This window comes from Zosterops lateralis (genome assembly GCF_965231275.1).
Source record: "Zosterops lateralis genome assembly, chromosome: 5".
NCBI lineage: Eukaryota > Metazoa > Chordata > Aves > Passeriformes > Zosteropidae > Zosterops > Zosterops lateralis.
The window spans coordinates 35,951,177-35,975,909 of NC_139766.1; the positions used below are offsets into that span (position 1 = coordinate 35,951,177).

Genomic DNA, 24,733 nt, shown 5'->3' on the forward strand with positions numbered 1-24,733 from the left:
AAAGCCTTAAGTTCCATATGAGCTTTATATCTACACCTGAATTAAAATTCATGTCATATTGATCTAAAAATGCAGACAAGGATGTTACATTTAGTATATGAAACATATATGTCACTAAAATAGAATGTTTTTATGATTCATTATCACTTTATATTTCTGAAGAGTCTTTCAGTTTGTAGTTATGTTGTATTAGTTGGTAGTTATGTTGTAGTTATGTCAAAAAAGGCATCTAAAAATTTTGACATTGTCTCCACTCAATGATAACATACCAGAGATAATAAAAATTAATATTTTAAATTAAGGTATAAACATTATCAATCATTAATTCAAGATGAGGCATTAATATTTCATTTGAACCATATTTAAGACAAAACTTAATGCTGTGTCATATTTAAGCATATGCTGTAGTGTATGCATGTGCACACAAGTCACAAACACACATCTGATTCAGGCCATGTAATAGTTAATAAAACAGAAAAGAAACAAAACACTATCTACAGGTAAGTAGTCCAAGCTGTCTGTCACATCTGTCCCCCACCTACAACTTGGCAATAACCAGAGCAGGACAGTACTGCAGCCTCCTTTCAGTGTCTGACCATCACTCTAACCTCTCGCTGCTGAAACATCTAGCAGGGCAGAGTTCAGAATTTCTGTAATTGGATCACCACAAAATAATTGCCACGCTGGACCAGAAAGCTGGCAAAAATAAGCTGAAATAAAAACAAGCATGCCATTTCGGACTTTTATTATTAATTTAAAAAATGCTACAAGTCAGTTTGATGAGATTCAGTTTGTTATAGATGCTTTAAAGGCAAGATGCATCATGAATGATCAGCACATACATTTAGGAAATTCTGAGCATTGAATAGTTTTTAAAACAAGATTTACCAGATATAGATCAACAATTATTTCATAAAAATGAAGAATACACTGGAAACTTGATAAGTAGCTTTAAGGAAAAACCCTTTAATTACAGCATATTTGGAGAGGAAAGGGAGTTTCCCTAACATATTCCAGCATGTACAAGTTACAGAAGCAGCAGTTAACACTGAGATATTTCGAGACAAAAGCAAAAAAGTATCTTTAATAGTGTTGTTTGTTAACAGCCTGACCTATAACTAAAGATACTGTTAGGGAAAAATTACAGTACATGTAGACACAGTTTATTTGTACAGTTGAAATTCAGGGGACATTATGAGCGCCCATGGAAAAGCTTTTGCACTTGGCTTAGAACCAGAGTTATCTAAATAGTTTTCATTTGGGGTAAAATCAAAAGGAAGGACAATGCCAAATAGTTCCTAGAAATAATTCCAAACCATATGCATTTATATGCTAATCTACATCTTAGATTTACATCCTTTCTTTATCCTTATGATACATGTATTGTCCACAGTCAATAGAAGTGGAGCTGAACACAAACCACAGGAAGAGAAATCAATGGGAGATTTTCCAGTATTCTATGTCTTTAGTATTTATGCTCTCCCTAAATTCATACTTGTGCTTCTTAGTTCCCAGGACATGCTGCAAAATCCATACACTCTCAAGATGAACAAGAAAAATGCTGTGAAGTACAGCAGGATAAAAAAATCTGGGAGTCCAGCTTTGATTCCTCTCTTTTTACATACACTTGCTGTCACTATTACTTCACTGCATCTGTTCATGGCCACTGAGAAATGCTTTTAGAAATTAGTTTGGTTTGGGGTTTTGGTGGGGTTTTTTTACATTATAATGCATGAAACAAGTTCCAGTAGAAACAAAAGTAGTCCAGCCTCAACAGATTTCAAAAATATCTATCTAAACCCTTTCTTTAAGCACAAAACCCAGCACGGCCTAAAATACAAAGTATTGAGGTGTCCTAAAAATAAATCTGCTCACCACAAGACCCATAGATTTTCAACTAGATTAAAAACTCATTCTCAACCCACACATGCAAGCAATCATATTTCTAGCATCAAAATCCATGGGAGTTAATTTGCACAAGTACAATATGCTTCTCTGTTATTTTTTAGCACGCAAAATTATCCCATGGGTGAATTAAAACAAAACCACTCAAGCAAACAGAAGAAACTGAAAATTTCACACTGGGAGAATGGCAGGTTGCTCTGGATATTTAAGAATTTTTCTAATATGATTACACAGAATAATTAAATTTTAAAAAAAGGAGCACTCACTAACTAGAAGGAATGGTCTCCCCTGAGGCTTGAGCCAGTGAAACAGTCACAGGGTTGTTGACTCCAGCAGAACAGCTCACCTGCTTTGAGTTAAGCAGAGTTAAATGGATTGAACCCTTGATTAATAAATGGAGCTAATAACAAAATCTGAAATTACCTGCAAATCATTCTGCTTTTGATTGAATTGTGTACACGATGGTTCATAGGCATTTCTACCCTCTTTATAGACTGTTCTGATTATTTTTATTTTTTTTTTTTTTGTAAAACAGAGAGAAAATACTAAGTTCCCATTGATTCTTATTTTCTAACAGAAGTTATTGGGACATAAAGAGAAGATCAGATCTTGCTCCAAGGCAGTTAAGACACCACAGAGAACACATCAGGTACACCTCAAAACTTCTTTTCAGTGATGACTACTTTAGGAGTACAAACTTATACTGTATTTAGATCCTTGCTTAGTTGTTTTCCTATAAAGTGGATGCAGACAGACACTTTTCATAACCATAATGAATGATATTTAACAATAATTTTATATTTCAATATCAGATAACTTCGTCGTATTTTTATGTGTATACCTGTTATTTACAAGATGGTGATATATTATTACTCTGAAATAAAATTTAGATATCACACTGAAAGAATGCTTAACATTGACTTAGATCTTACACCAAAAGTAAAATATAAACCATTAATCTGCATTTTTATTTCTGTTACTACCATAACCCACCTCTTCAAATACTGGTGTCTCATATAGATTAGCACAGATCTAAAGATCATGATGGATAAAACTGTTGCCACTGGAAGTCCATCTGACTTATGAGAAGAAAGCTTAAGGTAGAATGTGTTTGAGAAGAAAAAAATATCTGAGGAAAAATACTTGCGATCTGATGTTTCACAGTTTGTTAAAAGACTGAAAGTTTGATTAATCATGAATCAGAGACTATTTCTTTGTATGCATCCCAAAATTAAATGCAATGGCCAACAGTTCATCAAACCAAATTAAAAAGTCTATATATTTTAGTTATTCCAAGTCTTGCTTTTGAGGCAATACATTTTCAGGATGTTATGTTTCAGCCTTGTGATGAACACCTATATTTTTCAGAGAAAACTGTCAGGCAAATTATTTCATACAAACTCCACTTTTTTTATAGAGAATAAAATACATTTCTAAGCCTTTACTTGCTTGTTGAGTTATATTGAACAGCTACATTTTTCCTTTCTTGTGAAGTTACTCTCATGTTTTAAAAATGGCCTTTCTATTTTAGGACTGTGTTTATCGAAAAACATTTATTCTATTTGTAGTTTTGTGTTTAGTAATAGGTCAAAGCCTCTGGGGTTTCACACTTGAATGAATTACATCCTGGGGAATCCTGTGTACTGAGAAAGCCAGACTAATTAACATAATCAAACATGTCTCACTAAAACCAGTATCTAAAACTACAGTGATGTCATATCCCATCACAACACCCTCTAAAAATGCCAGAATGTACAAACTGGCCGTACAAGTGTGGTAAGGACTACATACATGAGCTCTTTATTCCTTGCCATTATGATACATGTGGTTTTCAACTGTCAGTTTGGAAGCCGAACTTATAAGAAAGTAAATAACTCTTTAGTTGAATATATAAATATAAAACATTTTGGGTTTCTAGATTCACATGTTTTAACATTGGAACCATGGCTAACTTGAAATGAATCTCAAGGATGATCAGATTTTACCCAGTGGCTTCTGGACCAAACCCAGGACATACAACTGAACAAAATCTAAAGACTTTAAAGGTGATCAGTTTTGTTCCCTCTTGAGGTATTTCAATCATTTAATTGCTTCAAAGTAAGATTATTCTTCTTGTATTAAATGATTATTATTATTTTATTAAATTAAACTATTAAACATACTGAACCATAATGTGTTTATGAATGGGCATGCTAAAATCATAATAATTTCTCATGACTACAACTATGATTAGTTTGTCTTAATATTCAAGAATAGTGCTATCACATTAAAAAGCACAATATTTAATTCTTCCACTCATATGTGCACTTTGTTCCCTCTGTGTGAATAATTTGAAGTAGGTACATTATCTTGCATTCAATTGTATAAATTGTGCATTAATAAACTGAGGTAGTCTGTAATATTGACCTATCTTATCTCTTGTTGTCCTAATATACAAAGTTTTTCAAGTATCCCCATTTTTGGAAAAAAAAAATATATCTACTGTTATGATTCACATTCCTCCAATACTACCGAAAATAAATGATGCAGCTCAGTTTTGTATGCATATAGCACACACTTACCAGCTATTATGTTTTGAATTATGAGCAATATTGATTGATTTTTTTATGCAGGTATGTGAGGCATATAAATAAACAACAATATGTGAGGCATATAAATAAACAGCCTTAATATTTGAGACAGAAGCTCTGTGGATTCTGGCTTTAAAACAGATGTTCAAACAAGTCTGACCTTTCAATCTACTGTAACTGCCAAAAGTATCAAAAGATACCATAAAGATCTTCTAAAGATGGGACATAACCATTGGTTTAGCTTCATATAATAAACAGGTAAGTCTACCACTAATGATATGAAAAGGCTAAAAAGACAGCAATTAAACAATAGTCAATTAAAGTATTTGTAAGAATTAGGAGATATTTCATCAAAGTTTGAAGTCAACAGTATGTGCTTGAGTGTTTTGTTCAACTGGAACCTTTTATAAATAAGGCTGAGTTGTTTGAATTCAGAAGAAAATATTTTAATATTCAACACTACCAGCAGAAAATTTTCCAAAGTTTGAAAAGAATCTCATTTAGCAGAATAAAATAATGCAATGGTAAACTGGCTACCTAAAGCACAAGTAAGCATATATTTTTCCCACAAGGATTTTGAGAAGCTTGAACTCTGCATACCTAAAGTACAGCCTGCATTTGTAATTAATAGAACTGCTCCTATTGGAGACATGGAATATTCGTGATTGTAGTTTTAACTAATAGCACCATAAGAAAAATGCATTTGACTCAGTGCAAAAAAATTAAATGAGACCAATTCGCTGTTGAAGTACATAATGCACAGAGATAAACAGTCTCTGGAGAAGCAGCCTCACTGGATACTCATTTTAAGGGGAAAGAGAGGAATCAACTCTTCTAAATGTAAAAAGAAAGGGCTCCACTTATTCTGTGGACCATTGACAGACTGTCCCTGAGCAAATAGAGGGATTCATTAGTTTGTTACTGTGTTTTCACTTCAGGATTTTAACAAGTTTCTTTTGTGATCACTGTTGACATTCAGGACTACAGAGAGAACAAAAACAAAAGGATCAACTGTTTGCAAAGTGGACCTATAAACTTTGAGCATCTCTTTATTTATGTGAGCCTACTAATTTGAACAGTTCAAGGGAACAGGAAAATTTGTTAGTGACATTGTAGTGCATTCTTTGCCATACACTTGATAGGTATCAACAAAGAAATCCCAACTGGCTCTAAAATGTGTGGTAGGAATTAATATTTAGTGATACCTGCTGGGAACGACCTTGAAGAAGAGCTAAAAAAATAGATATTGTGAAAATGGACAATGTAAATTAAGAACCATGGTGAAAGCCACATGTGGGGTATTTTTTGAAATTAAAAAGAAAAGACAATATACCTGCAGATGGAACAGGTGATTACTTTCAAAGTTTCTATGAAATACCATATTTCTAACTCATAATCTATCTTTGGATATAAGGAATGCATAAAATCCCTATTTCTTATTTTTTTCCTGCATCTCCTCTACTTGATGACCTTTTAACCGGGGTTTTCCTATTCTGTGTTAAAAGTTGTTCTATATTTCACTCTCTGTCTTCCTTTTCCTGTAATGAGTTTATTATACTTCCCTCGAATTTCAGTTTCCCTTTCTTTGCTTCATGTGCCTTATCCAGCTGAACCTTTGCCTTTTACCACATTTGTTTCTGTCTTTGGCACTTAAGTTTTCTATAGCTTTTAAATAGTTTAATAAGAGATAATCGTGTGGGCTGTGCAGCTATTGGAGCTGCACAACTATTGGGTCTGCACAAGTATTGGGGCTGCACAAGTATTGGGGCTGCACAAGTATTGGGGCTGCACAACTATTGGGGCTGCACAACTATTGGGGCTGGCAGCTAACACAAGTTAGTGGCTACAGGATAAAAAAGCAGGCAGATCATAAGAGACTGTTCAGATCATACAGAGACTGATGATGATATTGAGTCGAGGAGAGGGAGATGGGCTCAGTCAAATGCTGTTCACAGATGCAGAGCTCTGTCCTGAACTGCTCCTCCCAGATTTCCCTTTCCACTGTCTCTCCCAGACAAGATTTGGGTGTTCAAAGGCCATTGTCTTTTAGGTTCCCAGAGCAGCCCTACTTTACAATCTCTCACACATTTTCCCCTTCTGCCCTCTCCAGGTGTAGCCTTTCCTGACAAATCCTTCATTTTACTTTGGTCCCAAACCATACAGATTCCCACTAGAATTTCTCCAGCAATATTTCTCAATATCAGCTCATAAAGCCTTACTCTTGCTAAGGAAAGCAGCCCCTGGTTTGCCTGAAACGTTTGGTTTCTCTGACAATAAATATAATCACAATAAATATAATACTGCCCCCTGTACTTGTAACCTTATTCTCTGTCCCCCCTCTTCTCATTAATAACTTTTCAGTTTCCCTCTTAAAATGTTCTTTCCCTCGTTCCTTCTCGTAACCCCTTCTACTCTCCTTCCTGAACTTTCAGCCTCACTGTGTTTCCCTGTTAGCCCAGCCTATGGCTCTGGATCATCTTTCCTTCCTGAAAAAAGTAACAAAGAACAGGATATACTTTTTACGTGTCAATCAGCACTTTACTTTCAGAGAGACTGAAATACAGCGATGGGTTTCTCAGCCCCTCACTCATTTCCTCCGGAAAGCCTCCCACCAGGGCTACAGGCAAACAGAAGCGCCGGAGCATCCCCCGCTCCCGGACCATCCCCCGCTCCCGGGGCATCCCCAGCTCTGGGACATCCCCCGCTCCCGGAGCACCCCCCGACCCCGGAGCATCCCCCACTCCCGGAGCATCCCCCACTCCTGGAGCATCTCCCCTCTCCCGGGGCACCCCCCCGCTCCCGGGCACTCCTCCAGGGCGCCCCCTCCCCGCCGCGGCCGTTCCCGGTCCCGCCCCGCGCCCTGGGCGCTCTCGGGGGGCCGTTCCCGGTCCCGGTCCCGCCCCGTCCCGCCCGCCCGTGCCCTGATGCGCCCGGCGGAGCAGCGGCGGCTGCCGGCAGGGGCCGGGGGCGGGCGGGCGGCCGGGGGGGCTCCCGCTGCCGCCGCCAAGGCCGGGAACAGGCTCTCCCCGGCTGCCATGCGGAGCGGCGGGGCCGGAGCGGCGGGGCCCGGCGGGAGGGCGCGGAGGGGCGCGGGGCGCTGAGCGGGACCGGGCCGGGCGCCGCCGGAGCTCTCCAGGGTGCTGGAGCTCTGCCCGGGCCCGCCGGAGCTCTCCAGGGTGCTGGAGCACCGCCCCGGCCCCTCCAATGCCGCCCCCGGGCCCCCGCGCCTCCCCGGGCGGCATGGCCCGCATCGGGAACCTCCGCGCCGCCGTCTCGGGCTTCTGTCTCTGGGAGGCTGCGGTGCTGCTCAGGTGAGTGCCTTTCTTAGGAGCGCTAGAGGTGTCCCCCGGCCGGGTTCGGGCAGCGGGAATGCCCGGGACGAGCTCGGAGAGCGGCCGCGGTCCGTCACCGCCTTTGCCCACATTGGGCACACTCGGCGGCCGGGCTGTGGGCAGTGAGGGTGAACCCTTCACAGCATCGCTGGCCCCAGTCTCATTGGGCATTTACATGCAGGAGGTTCTGTACCGCCTTCACTTGCTCGCAGATAGAGCTCCCTATAAGATCTGTGAATTTTATCACTGCCTTTAGCGGGAATTGTAATATCAGTGATATTGAAAATCCTTAAGGTGCGAAGTGTCTGTATGTAAAAGTTACAGAAGATGGTCTGATTTGGGAATATATAGACTTCTGATTTGGGATTATATAGACTTCTGATTTGGGAATGTACAGACTTCTGATTTGGGAATACATAGACTTCTTTATTACTGTCAGTTCTTTTCGGCAAAAGGAAAATCACAGATGGCATTAGGTCAGTGAAGGAGGAGAAAAGCCCGAGCTGAGTGAAGAGAGGATGTGGTCTGCAGAAGTTCCTTTAGGAGGGAAAGCACTTGCTGTACTACCAACGGTCTAGGATTTGTATTATGAAAGATGGCAACATATCCATAAATTATGACCCGAGTAGAAGAGTGATGTTTACAGGGCTTTCTCTGCCCAGCACACATTTCTGGGTAAAGTGATGTTATTATATCAGTGTAAGCCTTCTTTTAACACACAGCTCTGGAGGTGTGGGGATACCAGGCTAAAATGAACTTGAGTCCCCCATGAGGGACAACTTTAAAAGACAAATCAGACATGTAAAGAAAGAGATTTCAGTGTCATTGTATATTCACTGCTAATGTAGTTAGCCTTGCTTATTATCAACATTCTAGCTCTATTTCACAATAAACAAACTATGGCATATAAAATGACAGTGCCAGACTATTTTAAGAATCACACCGTTATTTAACAAAGGCAAAAAAGGAAACTTAAATTTGAGAGGAGAGTTTGGGGATTATACATGTAAGGGATTTATAACCATGAAGTTAAGTCAGAGCATGTAGTGCCCCACAATGATGACACACTTCACAGTTTAATAGCAAATATTTCCTTTTTGAAGTTTATTTAAGGGCATCCTTTGTATCAATATATGTAACATAAATAGTTTGTAGCATGGTTTTATTGTAATTGTGCCAAAAGAAAGAGATTTTAAGAAACTTGGTGACATGGTATGAGATTGACACTGTGAGGAAAGAATCAATGCATGTATATTACACTTTAAATTTTGTAGTGAGTATTTAATTGTTGGTGTAGGTGATCAAACACTTGTGTACTGTAGGCAATACCAGCAGTGCTATGCTATTATTATTCTATTTAAATGTACTTATGGAACTTGTTTTTCTTCTGCATAATATTCCATGCAAGTGCCATCCTACTGTTGAATTGTTCATTCTTTATTTTAATGATATAAAAGCATTTATTCCAAGGGGGTAAAAATCTGTGAAGTCAGTTATCAAAAGCATAGAGGTATTTTGCATCACATAAATCTGGACTAATATTGAATTGTTTCCAAATGTATTCAGATATCTTATTTAGCATAAATTCAAACTGTTCTCTTCAACGTCCAGATAACTGGTATTGTAATAGCATTTTGGTCATAAATAGTCACTTTATGATAATGAACATGGTTACTGTGCACAAGGACTATATGGTCGGAGAAAGAGTCCAGAAAGCTGCTCAGAATCCATGTTTATCTTCCATACCAGTCTCAAGACAGAGGCTGCTGATGACTTTAGGTCTAGAAATAATACATGAGAAACCTGAGTCTGTTCAAAACACATAGAAGTCTGCTCCATGCTCTAAAAATGGGGGGGGGGGGGGGGGGGGGGGAGGGAAGTGAAAAAAAAAATTTAAAACCTGTAAAATTCTTAACTCTCCTGGAGCTATTAATTCTATTTCTTTTCCAACTAAAGCCTTGTGAAATGATTTCCACTGAAGCAAAGGGAACAGTAGAATTCTGCCTCCACTCTCTGTTAGACATAGACTCCAGCCTTACCACCCATATAACACTTGATGATGGATGTGCTATGGATTTTTAGGCATAGTCAAACCTTAAGGGGCTTACTTGCTGACACATTTTGGAAGAAATTATGTTATCTTCTCTTACATCATGCAACTTTGAAACTTTTCCACTCTTCATTTAAGAAACTGAAGGTTGTATAAGAAAACTGAATGAAACTAACAAGAAAAGCCTTCATTACTTGTCCAACAGCCCTGAGGCTACTTAAAATTAATGTTTAAATTATATGCCTGTGAAGATAGAAAAAATTATCTTTTTCAGTGTAAATTTAGACTTACTACCTTAATGAGCAAAGTCTCGAGATGCATGCTTCACAAGAAGAAACTTCACCTGATTTTTTTTTAATAATTCATTTTTCATTCCACATCAAGAGATTCTTCAAATTGCAATGACTGAAACAAGATGTATATTGGTCATTATAGGATCTAGTTATTAATTTGATCTCTGAAAGATGTTGTAGAAAAAAAAATGAGAGCAATGAAGCTGGGAAAGGGTCTAGAGGGCAAGTCTTGTGAGGAGCAGCTGAGGGAGCTGGGGTTGTTTAATCTGGAGAAAAGGAGGCTCAGAGGAGACCTTTCTGCTCTCCACCACAACTCCCTGAAAGGAGGCTGTGGCCAGCTGGGGATCAGTCTGTTCTCCAAGGCAACCAGTGACAGGACAAGGGGAAATAGTCTCAAGCTGTGCCAGGCAAGATTCACATTGGCTGCCAGGAAGAATTTCTTCATGGAAAGGGTGGTCAAGTGATGGAATGGGTGGTGGTGGACTCACAATCCCTGGAGGTGTTCAAGAAATGACTGGACATGGCACTTAGGGCTGTGGTCAAGTTGAGAAGGTGGTGTTCAGTTAAGGGTTGTACTTCGTGATCTTGAGGTCTTTTTCAACCTTAATGATTCTGTGATTATCCGTAGTCTTTCATAACACTGTGCATGTTTGTACTATTATGTCATAGATTAACACACATATTGATAAAGCATTAATAGATTTTAAACATGAAAAACAATGGCTAAAGCACCTAACACTCTGGTTTATGCAATATATTTGAGGATAGAGAGAAAATCTATTATTAGATCCAAAAAAAAAAAAAAAAATTACTTATTAATATTACTGCCAGTCTGAGCCTGAGTGTGATACTAAGAAGGTGGAAAAAAGAGGCAAAATCTAGGGAAAATAATGTAATGTGGCCTTAAAATAATTGGAATTTACTGCCAAAGAAAGGAAAAAATTCTGAGATATAGTTTGAAGTTATAATAATATCTAAGATTGAGTATTCTTCTGAGTTTTCAATAAAATAATAGTGTTAACAAAAAATCCTCTGGATTTGCCTGAATTCAAAGAAGTCATGATGAAAGCAAGATCATATGTGTAGAGTAAATATGAAGATCAGATTTGTGAGTCAAACCAGTTTTATAACAGCTCAGGAACTTTCATGGAGACCAGCACTGATCTATTGGAACTAGGCTCTCAGGGTCTTGACAGGGATTTGCTTTTTCCTTGAAGGGTGCAGTGTATTTATTTTATATGTAGATCTGTGTATGGGGAAAGAACAGGATCAAAGGTAGGTTGTACTAAGGAAATGCAAAATAGATTCTCCCTGTGTAGTATTTCTTCATTGATCCATATTAGCATAGACCAAGGATCATGGTAGAATTAGATTATTTCCTCTTTCCTTGTTCTTTTCACTACTCCATTGCACTTACATTGAAGGAAACAATATCACAGACACAGATAATTGCTCTTAAAAAACAGATTTTTGTAGGAAAAACCTCCATGAAACCTAACTTTGGGGCATATCTGAGTTTATGGTTAACTGATTTTGAAATTGTTCCTACAAACTGATTTTAGGTGAATAGCAATAAGAAGCAGAATTCATTCTCCTTTAAGCCAGTATTAGTTCCTTCCAATAGTGAAAGAAAAAAAATACAACAGCTAAAAACTATTAAATCTGACATAGCATCACAAACATCTTTGAAAATAAAGATTTTCAGGTGTTCTGATGAAGCTTCAGTAGCTTATTAATATGTTAATAATTAGACCTACAATGCTCCTCAAGAAATAAATGTGTCTGTTCAAATCAAGATGTGAATAAAAATGTGTGAAAGAATATCCACTAATTCAAGATGACAGCACTGGGGCACACCACCTTTCCTCAGCAGCCCAGACTTAACCTGAAAGATAGTTTCTGTGGAATAAATCAGTTGACAGACTCCAGGTCCAATGAAAAGCACTCAGCACATCTCAGGGAGTAGCAAAGGAAGGGTAGGCGAGGTGGGAGTTCAGACTCACAGCAGCGCTGGAAGGAAGAGGATTCTGCCATCAAAGTTTGCAGTCCCACATCACTTGTGCAGGAGAAGAACAGTTCAAAAGTTCAAATTGATGGGCAAATGTGGCAATGAAGAGGTAAGTCCAGGGTCAAAGCCAAAGGCTCAGGTCTGCAGATCAGGCTCACAATCAGAATTATGAAGGTGCAAGACTGGTGAAAGTATGTTTGCACACTCGATTGTGCAGAGACCACCAGGATCTCCCAAGCACTTCTGAGCATGAAAAAAAAAAAAAAACAAAAAAACCAAAAAAAACCCAAAAACAAACAAACAAACAAAAAAAAAACCAACAAAACCACCAACAGGGAAAAACAAACACAGTTAAGAGAAACAAAAATAAGTCCTCAGAGAAGAGAGGTGAACCCCCACTGAGGGCTCTACAAAACAAATACAGTTCTGTTTCAAAGCTGAGTTACCAGAGCTCACACTGAGCCCAGCCAGTCAAACTCCTGTGGGGAAGGGTCCTTCTAAAAGTCCAGGAGGAGAGCATCAGTACCTTTAGAGAGGCATTGTACTTTCCAAAACTCCGACAAAAGTGACAAAAGGGGGTTTGGTGACCAAGAAAATATAATTCAAATTCTCTTGTATTTCAGCTCTACCAATTTCAATTTCTCTTGTATTTCAAATATACCACTGAAGACACTGAAATCCCTTTGTACCAAATAGGAATTTCTTCATGAGTACAAATTTGATTAGAGCTTTAGCTATCTATGCTTTATTTCTTTACAAACTTGGTTATTTTTCTAAGTTATTACCATCTTTATAATTTCAGGAAAGGATTACATATTTATATATTGTGTATATTTTTTGTGTTTATACTATTTTTAGCCTTTGAGAAAATTAAATAACTCAGAAATTTTGATTAAAACCATGAAACTGTCAATTCTTACAGTGCTAGTGACATTTTCATACTTTTCAACTCCTCTTAATTCATTCCTAGCCAATTGATGATAACAACAGCTGAAAGCAAGTAATATTGTAAGATAAGTGCTGTGCTTCCATATGGTAATAAATGTAATAGCTCCTCCATCAGATTAGTTTTGTCCTGGCATCCTTGGAATCATGACAATCAGAAAAAATGAAAATTTTTACAAGATTAGAGCTTCTTGTTTTAACAGATTCAGAATATAGGCTTCAAATGACCTAACTGAGTATTATGTAATAATACCTATAGGGAATTATTCCTGCAAATCAGCTTTTCTCAAGTAATGAATGGTGAAGAGCCCTTTAGTGTGGTGTTGCTTCTTGTCCTCTTTACTGCTTTTCCTACTAAACTTCATGATGTTTAGTGAAAGAATCAGTGAAGGGAGATAGGAAATAGAAGATATCACTTTCACTGATATATCGGCATCATGAATAGGTCAAGTAAAAGGCACTTTTTTGACAATAATTACCAGCAAAAAGGAAACATCTCAGAGAGCAAAAAAATACACAGTAAAAAACTGTGTTTAACAAGAGTGCAGGACCAAAACAGAAGAATGAAAAGAGCATCAGAAAGCAGAATAATTTTCACATTAAAGTCAAGAGAAAGGGCAAGAATCTTAAAGACTGTCCTTTTTTTCTAGTACAATCCATTATTTTTTATGGCTTCTGAGACAATATTATCCTTTCTGGCTGGAAAGTGTAAGTAGTGGCATTGGCATTGGAAGTGTAAGTAGTGACAAAAAAAAAGAAAGAATGAGAAAAAAAATTAAAAAAATAGATGCATATATTTATACAAGTATAAAAGAATGCATTTCATTATTACATTTCCAGTCAGATGGCTAATGAATTGCTCCAATACACATTATTGAATACAACAGCAAACAGGGTAATAAAACCTGATCCACACTGAACTGGACTTTCCACATAATGAACAGAATTGCAGAATCAATTGGGTTGGAAAAGACTTCTGAGATCATCAAGTGCAACCTATGAATGAACACCCCCATATCAACTGGACCATGGCACTGAGTCCCATGTCCAGTCTTCCATTAAACATCTGTAGGGACAGTGACTCCACACCCCAACATTTTTATACAACTTTTCTATACCACATCCCACCCTGTAACTTATTTGGGCTTACCACTGATGTACAAAATGAGTGGGGACAGCCGGAAGGGTCAGGGCTATTTCTAGGAAGGAACTTCCTAAGGAAGATCAGTGCTCTTTGATATTGTTATCACTGAAGTTTCTTTCTGGTGACATGAAACATTAGCAAAGATGCATTTTCCAAGAAAAATAGTTTGAGACTACAGAAAAGGTAGAAAATTTCAAGAATGCTCTAGTCTGACATGATCATGGTCACTGATGGGGCTGTTGAAATAGTGGAGTTGCACATGTAGTTGAGCTACTGACTAATGCATATCAATGGTTAGAGGAAAAATAAGGCAGCAGATTATCCCAAGGCTCTTTTAGTGAAACAATAGAGTAGAACACATAAATACTAAATTTTCTCAAACTGCTACTTAGGTTGATTCAATTGCTATTAACCTGCATGAGATTCTTACAGTTAAAACTAATTCAGGAAAAGTATCACAAGCAAAATCAAAACAGCTATGAAACTATAATTTTCCTCTAATTTTTTAAAAATATAATTCAAGCTGTAGTTATAACTACATCACCTACTGTCTTAATATTTTGCTCTTTGTTTCATTCCCTCTTTGATATAAGATAGATAGATATATAAGACATTTAATAAAAAAAAGTATTGGCTTATGCTACCCATCACACCATTGCTCAAGGCTTCATATACTATGTACAGTTTACATTAGGACTCCACTATGTCTAGAGTTTATCTCCATTTCCTTATAAAATGCATTCTGAATAAATTCGCCCTTTCTGAATTTTGAAAGGTAAAATATGAGCCTAATGTTATCCCAGCATCTCTGAGGATCCATAAGTACCAGAATATGAAATTTCACAGATGACGCTCTACAAAATAGGCTGTTTATAATTTTGTATGATTTTTACCAACACTTTAATTAATTTTTATTTCACAAGTAACCCCTCATTTGAGATCGTAATCTATGATTACAAAAAGTACAGTACAGCGGGGAATTAGAATTAAAAGTACTATTTGGAAGTTTCTCCATATATGTGTTAAAATTTTGCCTTTTATCATAAAAAATTTTCCCCAAATTCTAAAACTCTGCAAATGAGCTTTCAGAATATCTCTCTCTTTACCTATTTCTGTTGCTTCTCTACACATCTTTGGATCCAAGAGTGCTCAAATTTTTGTCTGTAATTAAAATGTGAGCACAAAGGCACTTAGAGTCCCTAAATAATAGTCAACGGAATGCTCTTTTTGTTCCTTTTCAACAGGGATAACTCCTTCAGGAGAAAATGGGTCTTGCACATAATAAGCCTTTAACACTGGGAAGTGGGCAGTGTCCTCAATGGTTTTATGATGATCCCTGGAAGGGGAGAGGCTGCTCCACCTGGACCCCTCACTCATCTGGTGGGGGATTTGTGAGGGCACTGGGGGATCAGCTCAGGTCATGACCCTTCCTTCCCTCGGCTTATTTGGAGTTCTTTACACAAAGCTCGTAATACTGGGATGATGATTTCAGGGGATGCTGCCAAAATGAAGACTGGAAAAGCAAAGACTGAATACGTATCTGAGGGGAAGTTTAAACACCACTTTCTGGTGTTTAGTGGATCAGGATAATTTTGGAGGAAGCATAAAAGGCTAGCAGCACTGGTTTTTTAACCTTCACATTATTTTCTCTGACTTATTCCGTAAGGAATATGCTTCAGTGCATGCATTAGGAGTACTGGGTTCTGTCATTATGGGGCATGAATTCTGTCACTCTTATCATCACCCTGAAGCTCAACTCTCTTCTTGTTAAAGAAAGTCTTACAGTGATTTACTACAGTGTTGATTCCGGATAGAATTAATAAAAAGGAAAAAAATTGCTTAATCCACATATCTCATGTAAATTAACATGGCTGGATGAACATCACCATTCCTGTCTCACAAAAATTTCCAAAGCTCTGATAAGATTTTCTCACTTTTCAATGCATAAAAAGAAGTTTAAGTTGCAGAAAGCAGGAAAAATCTCTGCTAATTCATTGGGAAGGATGTTCACAGTCTTTGAAAATTAGAACCTGAGACTCCAACTTCAGTTTCCATTGATACTGGAAAACTGATTGTTACTGACAAAATAGAAAGGACACTGAACAAAATTCCACCAAAGCCTGCCAGCATTTCATAAAACTACGTTGAAAAAATCTGTTTCCTTAAAACTTCATTTCATGAAAACAGTATTTTTTCAACTAGAAATATTTTATCTTACTTGAAAACTCTAAATTATTAGTAATAACGCTATAATTAGCTGGCTAATCAAAATAAACAATTTAATGAGAAGCATGTTTGGAAAAAAAAATACTTTATATAGTGACTTTTCAGGCTGTATTCATCTTTTCCCTAAAAGAACTTTTGAAAAAATTATTTTAGAGAAAAAAGTCAAATCTTCTGAACAGCCATCTCACATGCTCAATTCAAGATACAGGACTGATACAAGCAAAGCTTCCCTAAGGCAAACAAATAGTGTTTCATTGAATTGTGGTTCAGTCTTCACAAATCTGGAGTTTTCATTCAAAATCAATTTTTTACCTAGTTTTGATAACCATCAATCATTTTATTTTAAGATTTTCTGAGATTTTTATGCATAGTAAAAATTAAGAAGAAACACATCAAAGAACCCATTTTCAGTTTTGGTTAGGTTTTAAAACTTATAAAAGAAGGTTTTTAAAACAAAACAAGATAAAGAGGGACCAGAATACATATGACATTCTAATTGACCATTAATTATGATTACAAGAAAGACATCTCTTTCAACAGATTTACATTTCAGTGGACACTCTTTCTGTTCATATTGTTGAGAGGACAGCAACCTAATAAATGCAAAGCTGTTGGGGCACCCCCACAATGTTAAAAAATCCATTAGAACTAAGAAACACAGTGATATGCATCTCTACAATTTAAAGGATATTTTGAGATGTATTCTAGAATCAGAATCAACAAAGCAGCTATATCCTGTATAATTCTGTTTGCAGAATTCACTGGTTCTTCCTAGATCTAGGAAGAATTGCTTTGAGAAACAACGGTTCATAATCAAAAGTCTCATTTGCATTAATTTGCCTTTCAGTCTTGTGTTGTCATCAGCTGCATTACCATTCATTGTGGGGGTGAAAGACACCAGTCAGTGCCTGTGCAAGGTCAGTTGGTCAGGGGAATCACCTACTAACCATGACAAAAAATGTAATTATTCAACCCTCACAGCTTTTATGAAGAATATCTGGTGTAACAACATGGAGTATTCAAGAAATTATTGCACTTGGTCATTTTGCAATCAATCCATCGTACCAATAACTTTTCTGCATTGTTTAGTGAATGCACAAATTACACTTTATAGTGAGAGAATAATGCAAGTTCAGACTACTGTAAATAAGTGGTTTACACATTCTGTAACATTTTAAAACACATTCCTTTCCTTTTAGCCAAGTACAATCTATCAAAAAAACCCAAATCAAACCAAAACGAAGTTAATTAAATTTGAAGAAGATCTAACTATTTTAAAAGTTAAAGTTGTCAAAACCTAAAGCCATTCATTATATCCTTGGAAGAGTGCGAGGTTTGTCAGAATTTGAATATTTGAAATATTCTCTGCTCCTCTTTGAGTTAGATTTTCCCTCCCCCAAAAGTAGGCTAAATAAATTTAAAAATGGCAAGAAACTAAGATCTGATCTTAGATAATTTATAAAAATAGCCTACACAATACATTAAAAGACTATTAAACAGGTGCTTCTGGGAAAACAACAAAAAATATTCAGACCAGAGTTCTAATTTATAAGATATATTAACTCTCATGTTTCATTGCTGAAACTGGCAGCAATAAACTTCTCTTATACAACAAAGCAAAATTACAGAGACAACCTGTAGTTTGTTTAATCCATATCTCAATGAAGATAGAAAGCCTTGCCCATAGGATTATGAAGAATGCTGACAAATCAGTTTTCTTCTTTTACCTTAAGAGATCTTTTCCCTAAGGAAGGTGAAAAGCATTGTGGTTATATATATGTACCAAGTCGCAAACAATATATATATATATATATATATATATATATAAATTTAACCTTATCTAGTCTTTAACCTTATCTAATATACTAGAATGGTGATCATGACAGAGTGACTTAATCAGATTTCAAATCTCATTATTCTCTATTTTTTTTCTCTCTGTGAGAGCTAAAACATTCCACAGCAATCCAAAGCTTTTCGAAACTATCGTCCATAATTTATGCACTTTATGTTAACATGTGTTAAACATGTGTTTACTTTAACAAGTGATTTTACTTCCATGACAAACATGACTAGAGGACGACTGTAGAGCTGGAGGAATTCTCAACTGTATTAATAAATGCAAAAAAATGACACCATAAAGGTATTAGGAACATTAAAAAGTGCTTGTAACCATTGGCTAAGCTACAGGAGCACTAAAATTTAATGTTAATTCTGCAGCTGAAACAGAAAAATTATTCAAATCTGAAAAAAAATTCTAATAATTGCATTGAAACGCAATCCCCTATACATTTAATGTAGCTTTTATTTATAATCCCTAAAATAATAAAAGATAGATAGTGAACTTAAAATGGAAAGAGATTTTTTTTGTTGCACCTTTGTATTGTTACTTTGGCTGAAAAGGTGTCCTGATGCAACTCTACTTATCTCTGCAGCATCATATTGAAAATTATTCTAACTATTTGCACTTAGTCAAAATAAGAGGATATGAGTGCAATTAAAAAAATATAAAACTGTGGAAAAATTAGTAGAACATCTAAATTTTACACAAAATATCTAACATTTTCTTGAGAGTTTTTATTGGAAAATAACTTTTTAAAGTCTTGACAAAATGCATCTGCTCCTCTTGATATGACACTAGCAAACATGAGTTAAGAATTCTGTGTTTGTTCTGATAAAATTATTATTATCTAAAACATTGCAGGATACGAAAATCTGCATTTTCTTTGCACTAAGAACTGTCAATTTTATGACCTCCAACAAGTAAGAGATTGCATCTTTAATTAGGAAGAAACACATTATTGTCAGTTTTAGCAGAAATAAAATGAAAAGCACTTGCAATCTCAGTCTTCGTTAACACATTGCAAACTTAATTCTTTCTCAGTCCTTTACTATCTTTGGCTTTATTACATGCCACCCTCTTCCTCTATTCTTTCACCACTTGAAACTTTTTTTTTGTCCCTCAGAATGAAATTAATTTATTCATCAATAAATCATTATTCAAATTGAGTTATTTTTATAAGGGAATACAAAGGAGTTGGAAGGAAATTATCTCCTTGAATTAACCTTGAACAGTAGAAGGTAATGTTGTCTAATTCAGGCATCTAAACTGGTGGTTCACTTACTCTGAGTTCATAATACAGATCATGTAAAGAGCTTGTCTTCCAAGGATAATTCAGAGAGGGAAATTAATTTTGTTGTTTATTTGTTTTCAGAAGAAAGTGTCTCTGTGTGAGCTAGAACAGAAAAGCAGTGACAGATGATTTTATATCTCACTTTCAGTACTGCATCCAGCTGTGACCCCCTGATGTAGCTCCTGGGGCTCCAGAATGGCCATGGATTTCATAAATAAATATTTCCAATTAATGGCCTCCAGTCAGAAAAATCTGGTTTTCTTGTATTTTTATGAAGTATTTTAATTTTCAGTCAAGAGATTGGTTTTAAATTTTATTGAAATTTTTAAAAAAATTACTTAAAAAAAATATTTAACCTGTCTTCTGAACTCCCACTCCATAATATTTGCTAATCTTCAAGGTGAACAAATTTTAAATTCTTTATTGCAGTAAAACACAGATTTGTATTTCTCTTCTGACACAGCTATCTCAGTTAGCCAGTTTAAACACATCACACCTCAAAAGAATATCTGTGTCACACCACTTAACTGAACAAACACATCTCAGTGATAAACCCTGCAAAAATTTGGAAAAACCTTAGCCTTATCCCCAAAAATCAAACAAATTAGTATTGTTTATGCTTTACATTATTGTATTATATTTTTTGGTGTAAAATTGGAGACAGTTTTTGTCTTTCTAAAAAGAGCAGGAGTTTTTTTGTAAAAACAAGGAAAACACTAATTTGGACAGGCTTGAAGCCTTCAGCAATCATTCTTGTTATATTTCTTGATTTTTATTTTAAGCTGTCACACACTGGAACATTCTACTCTCAAAAAGGGGTTTTTTGTCAGGTTTATGTACGTCTTGACTCAGGTGTGTATATTCTGCTTACTGTAAACTCTGATCTTGTTATCCTTTACCTACTTAATTAGTAGATCAGGTAGTTAGAGCCATTACCATTACAAAACAAGCCATCCTATGCTTCTGACCTCCTCAAATTAAAAGCTTGCTTTCCCCATTGATTCTACCAAATGAAGGTCTGTATTGCTCAGAAGAGGCTTTGAATGCTTTCTTCATATCACAAGATCTTATTGCTAAAATTTTCAAAATGCAAGACACCATCAGATGATCCAACACCACCAATTAGAGAATCATGTCCTTCCTAGCAGATCTCTTTAATTACATGGTTACACTGAATATTTTTTGTTTTAAAAGCTGATGTTTTCTATCACCATTGCTTACAGCTATGGAATCAGGGAGACTAGTCATGAGATTCATTCACCTAACCATTGCTGGTGAACCAGTGAATAAGTACCACTAGACTAATGTACTGAAATGCTTTTGTGTAGTAATGTGTGGGAGAAGGAATTAAAAGCATATTGGCTGCAGTTTTGCTTTCCTTTCTAAGGGTACAGTTAATTTCTTTGAGCTTTTCTGGGAAGTATTTTAGTATGAAGTGCATTAAAAACATTCAAACATCAGCTGGAGAGAATGGACCACAAACACAACATCCAGTTGCTCCAGGGATTTGGCCACACTTGCTGTCTGAGAGAATAAGTGAAATAATGAAATGAAAGACCTACTGGACCATCACAATGTGTGTAGCAGCACTGTAGTATGCATTATAAGATGAAATACAAACCACCTACCTCCCTGAATTACTTAAATAGGTTGTGTTTGAGACAAAATTAGTAATTTATGATCAGATGGAAAGAATCCCCAAGACAAATGTGTCAGTAACTTGATGTTAATGTAAGATTTTCAAGAAAAACGTGTCAGTAGATTACCTATGGAGGGGAGAAAATGAATTTACCATGTAATTCAAAGGCAATTTGTATCAGTTGTGTTCACAAGTAAGTCTGTGAGACTCTGGAGACTGCTCTCAGGCTGATTTGGATAAATGAGTGGATTGTCCTAAATTGGACTTGGAAACATCTCTCTAGGAAGTTTCCAGTTGAAGGTATAATTACAGCAGACCATATTCTTTCTTTATCTCTGTCACCTCCCTGTAGCAGCCACAAAAGGAGAAGACTCAGCAAATGGTGTAAGATGATGCTGATGGTAGTCCACTTTTTTCTTCAGTATTTTCAAAGAAATGTTTATTTTTTAAGGCTGAAACCACACATTGAAAGGAATTTTTAATAGCACACCTTGAAGATGAATGTTTAAATGAGGGAAATTAGTAAAAACCAGCACTTTCTGCAGTACAATCAAAAGTCTCAAACGTAATGGGCCTGAAATTACCTTTGAAAACACACTTTTTGAAATAAAGCTTATATAAAGCAATTTTGTATGTAAAGTTTCTTTCCTCTGTTTGTGCTTTGGTAATAATGTGCAGGAGGTTGGGATAGATAGAGACAATTTACAGGTAGAAAGCAGTAGTTCTTCATAAAAGAAAAAAAAGACATAGGAAAACAATCTGATTTTTGCAGCCTTAAATGTTTTAGAGAAGGAAACATTTGTGGACATTGTAAATTCCCTTTGAAGAGTTTTTTCAATAATTTTCTTCTGGAGGAAGGGAAGAGAAAGATGTTCTCTCACAGACATGCCCACTTTAAGTGGACATTTCAGGAGAGCACAGATTCATGACCTGTGCTTTATCTTGGGAATTAAATTGCCAGCTGACAGATGAGATTGTCCATTTAAATGCTGTAGATTTTGGTGCTCTGGCTGTATGGCTGTGCTAACTATATTTTTTTCAGACTTCTGTAGCAGCAGCAATTATTTTAAAAAATAAAATAATTAATAATAATGTAAACATATTTCCAGCAGAGGATTAAAAAAGAACCTGCAATCACAGTCATACATGTCACAGCATCCTAAGGCCAAGCTCAGTCTTGAAACACACAGGGCTGTCTATCTGAGGGCAAAGGGTTAAACTGTTCCTGAAGTGTTTCAGTGGTTGAACGTCTTTTAGCTTTGATCTAAATTTATTCCTGGCTATTTCACATCCATTTGCTTTCATGACAGTCTTATATTTACTTCTCTTTTTCCTAGTTTTGGTCAATCTCTGATTTTTTAAGCTGCTTCTAGTTTATGGGCAGCTCAAGTGCATTTTCCATTCTGGAGCTTAAGTCCCTACTGTGCAAGGAGCTGCTGCTCACACAACTCCTTAGTAAGTCAAATACCCAGCTGTGAAATGAATCGAGTAAGATGAGCCAACATTACAGCTGTGATTGCAAACCTCATTACAGCAACTGCCAGCCTGCAACCCACCCCCTGTGGAAGGACCCTGAGAAGAGCTGGTTTCACACCTGGAGCTGTGCCCACTGCTTCCCTCCCTTAAGCTCCTCAAATCAGTCAAGTGCCTTTTGACAGTCTGAACATTTCTGCATGAGATTTGTAACATTTAATCTGAATTTAGTCAGCTTTTCTATATATCACAACTCCTCCCTTTTACCAGCTAGCCATATATAAAGAACAATACCTTGTATTTTGTTAAATTGTTTCTTCCAGAAAGCTGTATTGTCTTGGTTTGTACAGCTTGATCTTCTTTTAAGTTATTATTAAATTGTGTGTCCAAATTCCCATTTGAATTTGTCTATCTCTCATTGGTTTTTTGTTTTGCCTCTCTCAGATATGGACATTAAATAAATGTCCAGGATTTTCTGCTGCCTTGAGATATTTATACTCTTTTTTTTTTCACTCTTCTTTTTCAATAAACTAGCAGATTAAGTTCCTAAAGTCTCTTACTTGCAGCAAATTTCCCTAACTCTCAGGTCATGGTTTAGTGGCTTTGTTCAGTGCCTTTCCAAATACTTTAACGTCCTTTTAAAACTCGGACATGGAATTTGATGCAACATCCCAGAACTGGTCTCATTAATATCGTATAAAATAATAAGTGACCTTCATGCTTCTGCTCACTCTTTCAATCTTTCCACTCCACTGGATAACACAGGAGTGCAGTGAGAACTTCACCACAACACTGCTGAGTTGTTTGAGGAATTCTGAGTCCTCCTTCACTGCCCTTCCAACTCTGCCCATGTTCCTGGTTCATGCATCCCTTAATATACTTCCTCTAGTCTTCTACTTAAATGAGCTGACTTTAGGAAAGAGATTGTTTTCTTCACATCATCAGAATTTATGTCTCTGTCAATTCTTTTTGCATGTCTTAGTTTTAAACCATCAATTGTTTTGCATTTTCTTTAGATTATAGATGACATTGCTGAACACCATTCTTACAAGTAGCATTTTTTCTGAAATTGAGGATGTGGTAGGTGATCTAGAGAAGCTGCATCTTGTCTTTGTCAGGCTGCTTCTTACTCTCTAACATTTATATCCCACTTGAAATGTCTTCAGCTTGACCTAACAGTTTCTGGTTCAAATATGACTTTTTGTAGGTAAAGCACCTGTGATTTAGGAGTTTCCTCTCTCAGTGATTGAAATTCCAACTTGATAAGGCTTCAAGGCATTTATGCAAAGTTCATTTGTGCTCAGATTTTAGGTGAAAAAATAAGTTAATGGACAGAATAGACCAGAGATAGGAGTAATTATAGGCCTTGTGATTCTAATTTTCTGATCATCTGGTTTTGTGTGACAACTTATTTGAAACAAAAATTCTTAGCCTACATTTTGATGGTGCAAATTTGTCTGGTCAGAAATAATTTTTGAATGCATCTTTTCATTTAATTTTCTTTTTTTTTTCTTCATTCTTGTCCAAAACTTCAGTTATCAAATTTGTTTTTGATTGCTTCTGAAGGCTTAATTTACATTATAAAATGTTCAGGATACATCCAGGAAATTGAAGTCAAGTACTGTTCTAAGTCTGAAACTGGAAAACGGTATCAATCCTTATAACTGTTAGTAATATTTGCCAATAGCTCACATGGCAACTCAGAATCACTGTCAGCGAGAGAATTCTTGTTGGTAACTTTTCTCTATAAAATATGAACAGACCAGAAGACTGTGAGGTTATAATCTCTCTCCAGTAAAAGACTTCAGAAATGGGAAGTTTCTACCTCTGAAAAGAGTTTACAGCTTTCTTTCTCAGTAATTAAAGTCACATAATGACTTTATGCTCAGCACAGGTCCATCGTACCTTGCTGATATTGAAATTCTTGCTGATATTAAATTCTTATAATCCTGCCTCATAGAAAATGCATGTCCAGACTCTTTAAAGAGCTGTGACAGGTCAGAATGAATTCCCTCTG

At 36.5% G+C, this 24,733-nt stretch overlaps 1 protein-coding gene across 3 annotated transcripts in view; it reads left to right on the plus strand.

The window, feature by feature from the left end:
- Positions 1–7,715: 7,715 nt before the first annotated feature.
- The window catches only part of GLRA3 (glycine receptor alpha 3), a gene marked incomplete at both ends in the record, with an annotated part of 73,911 nt that continues 56,893 nt past the window's right edge, over positions 7,716–24,733 (plus strand). For all 3 annotated transcript variants that reach the window (XM_083861961.1, XM_083861962.1, XM_083861963.1), the window contains one exon: positions 7,716–7,786. In XM_083861961.1, the coding sequence (XP_083718087.1) occupies positions 7,716–7,786 (71 nt within the window). The remainder of the gene's footprint in view (positions 7,787–24,733) is intronic.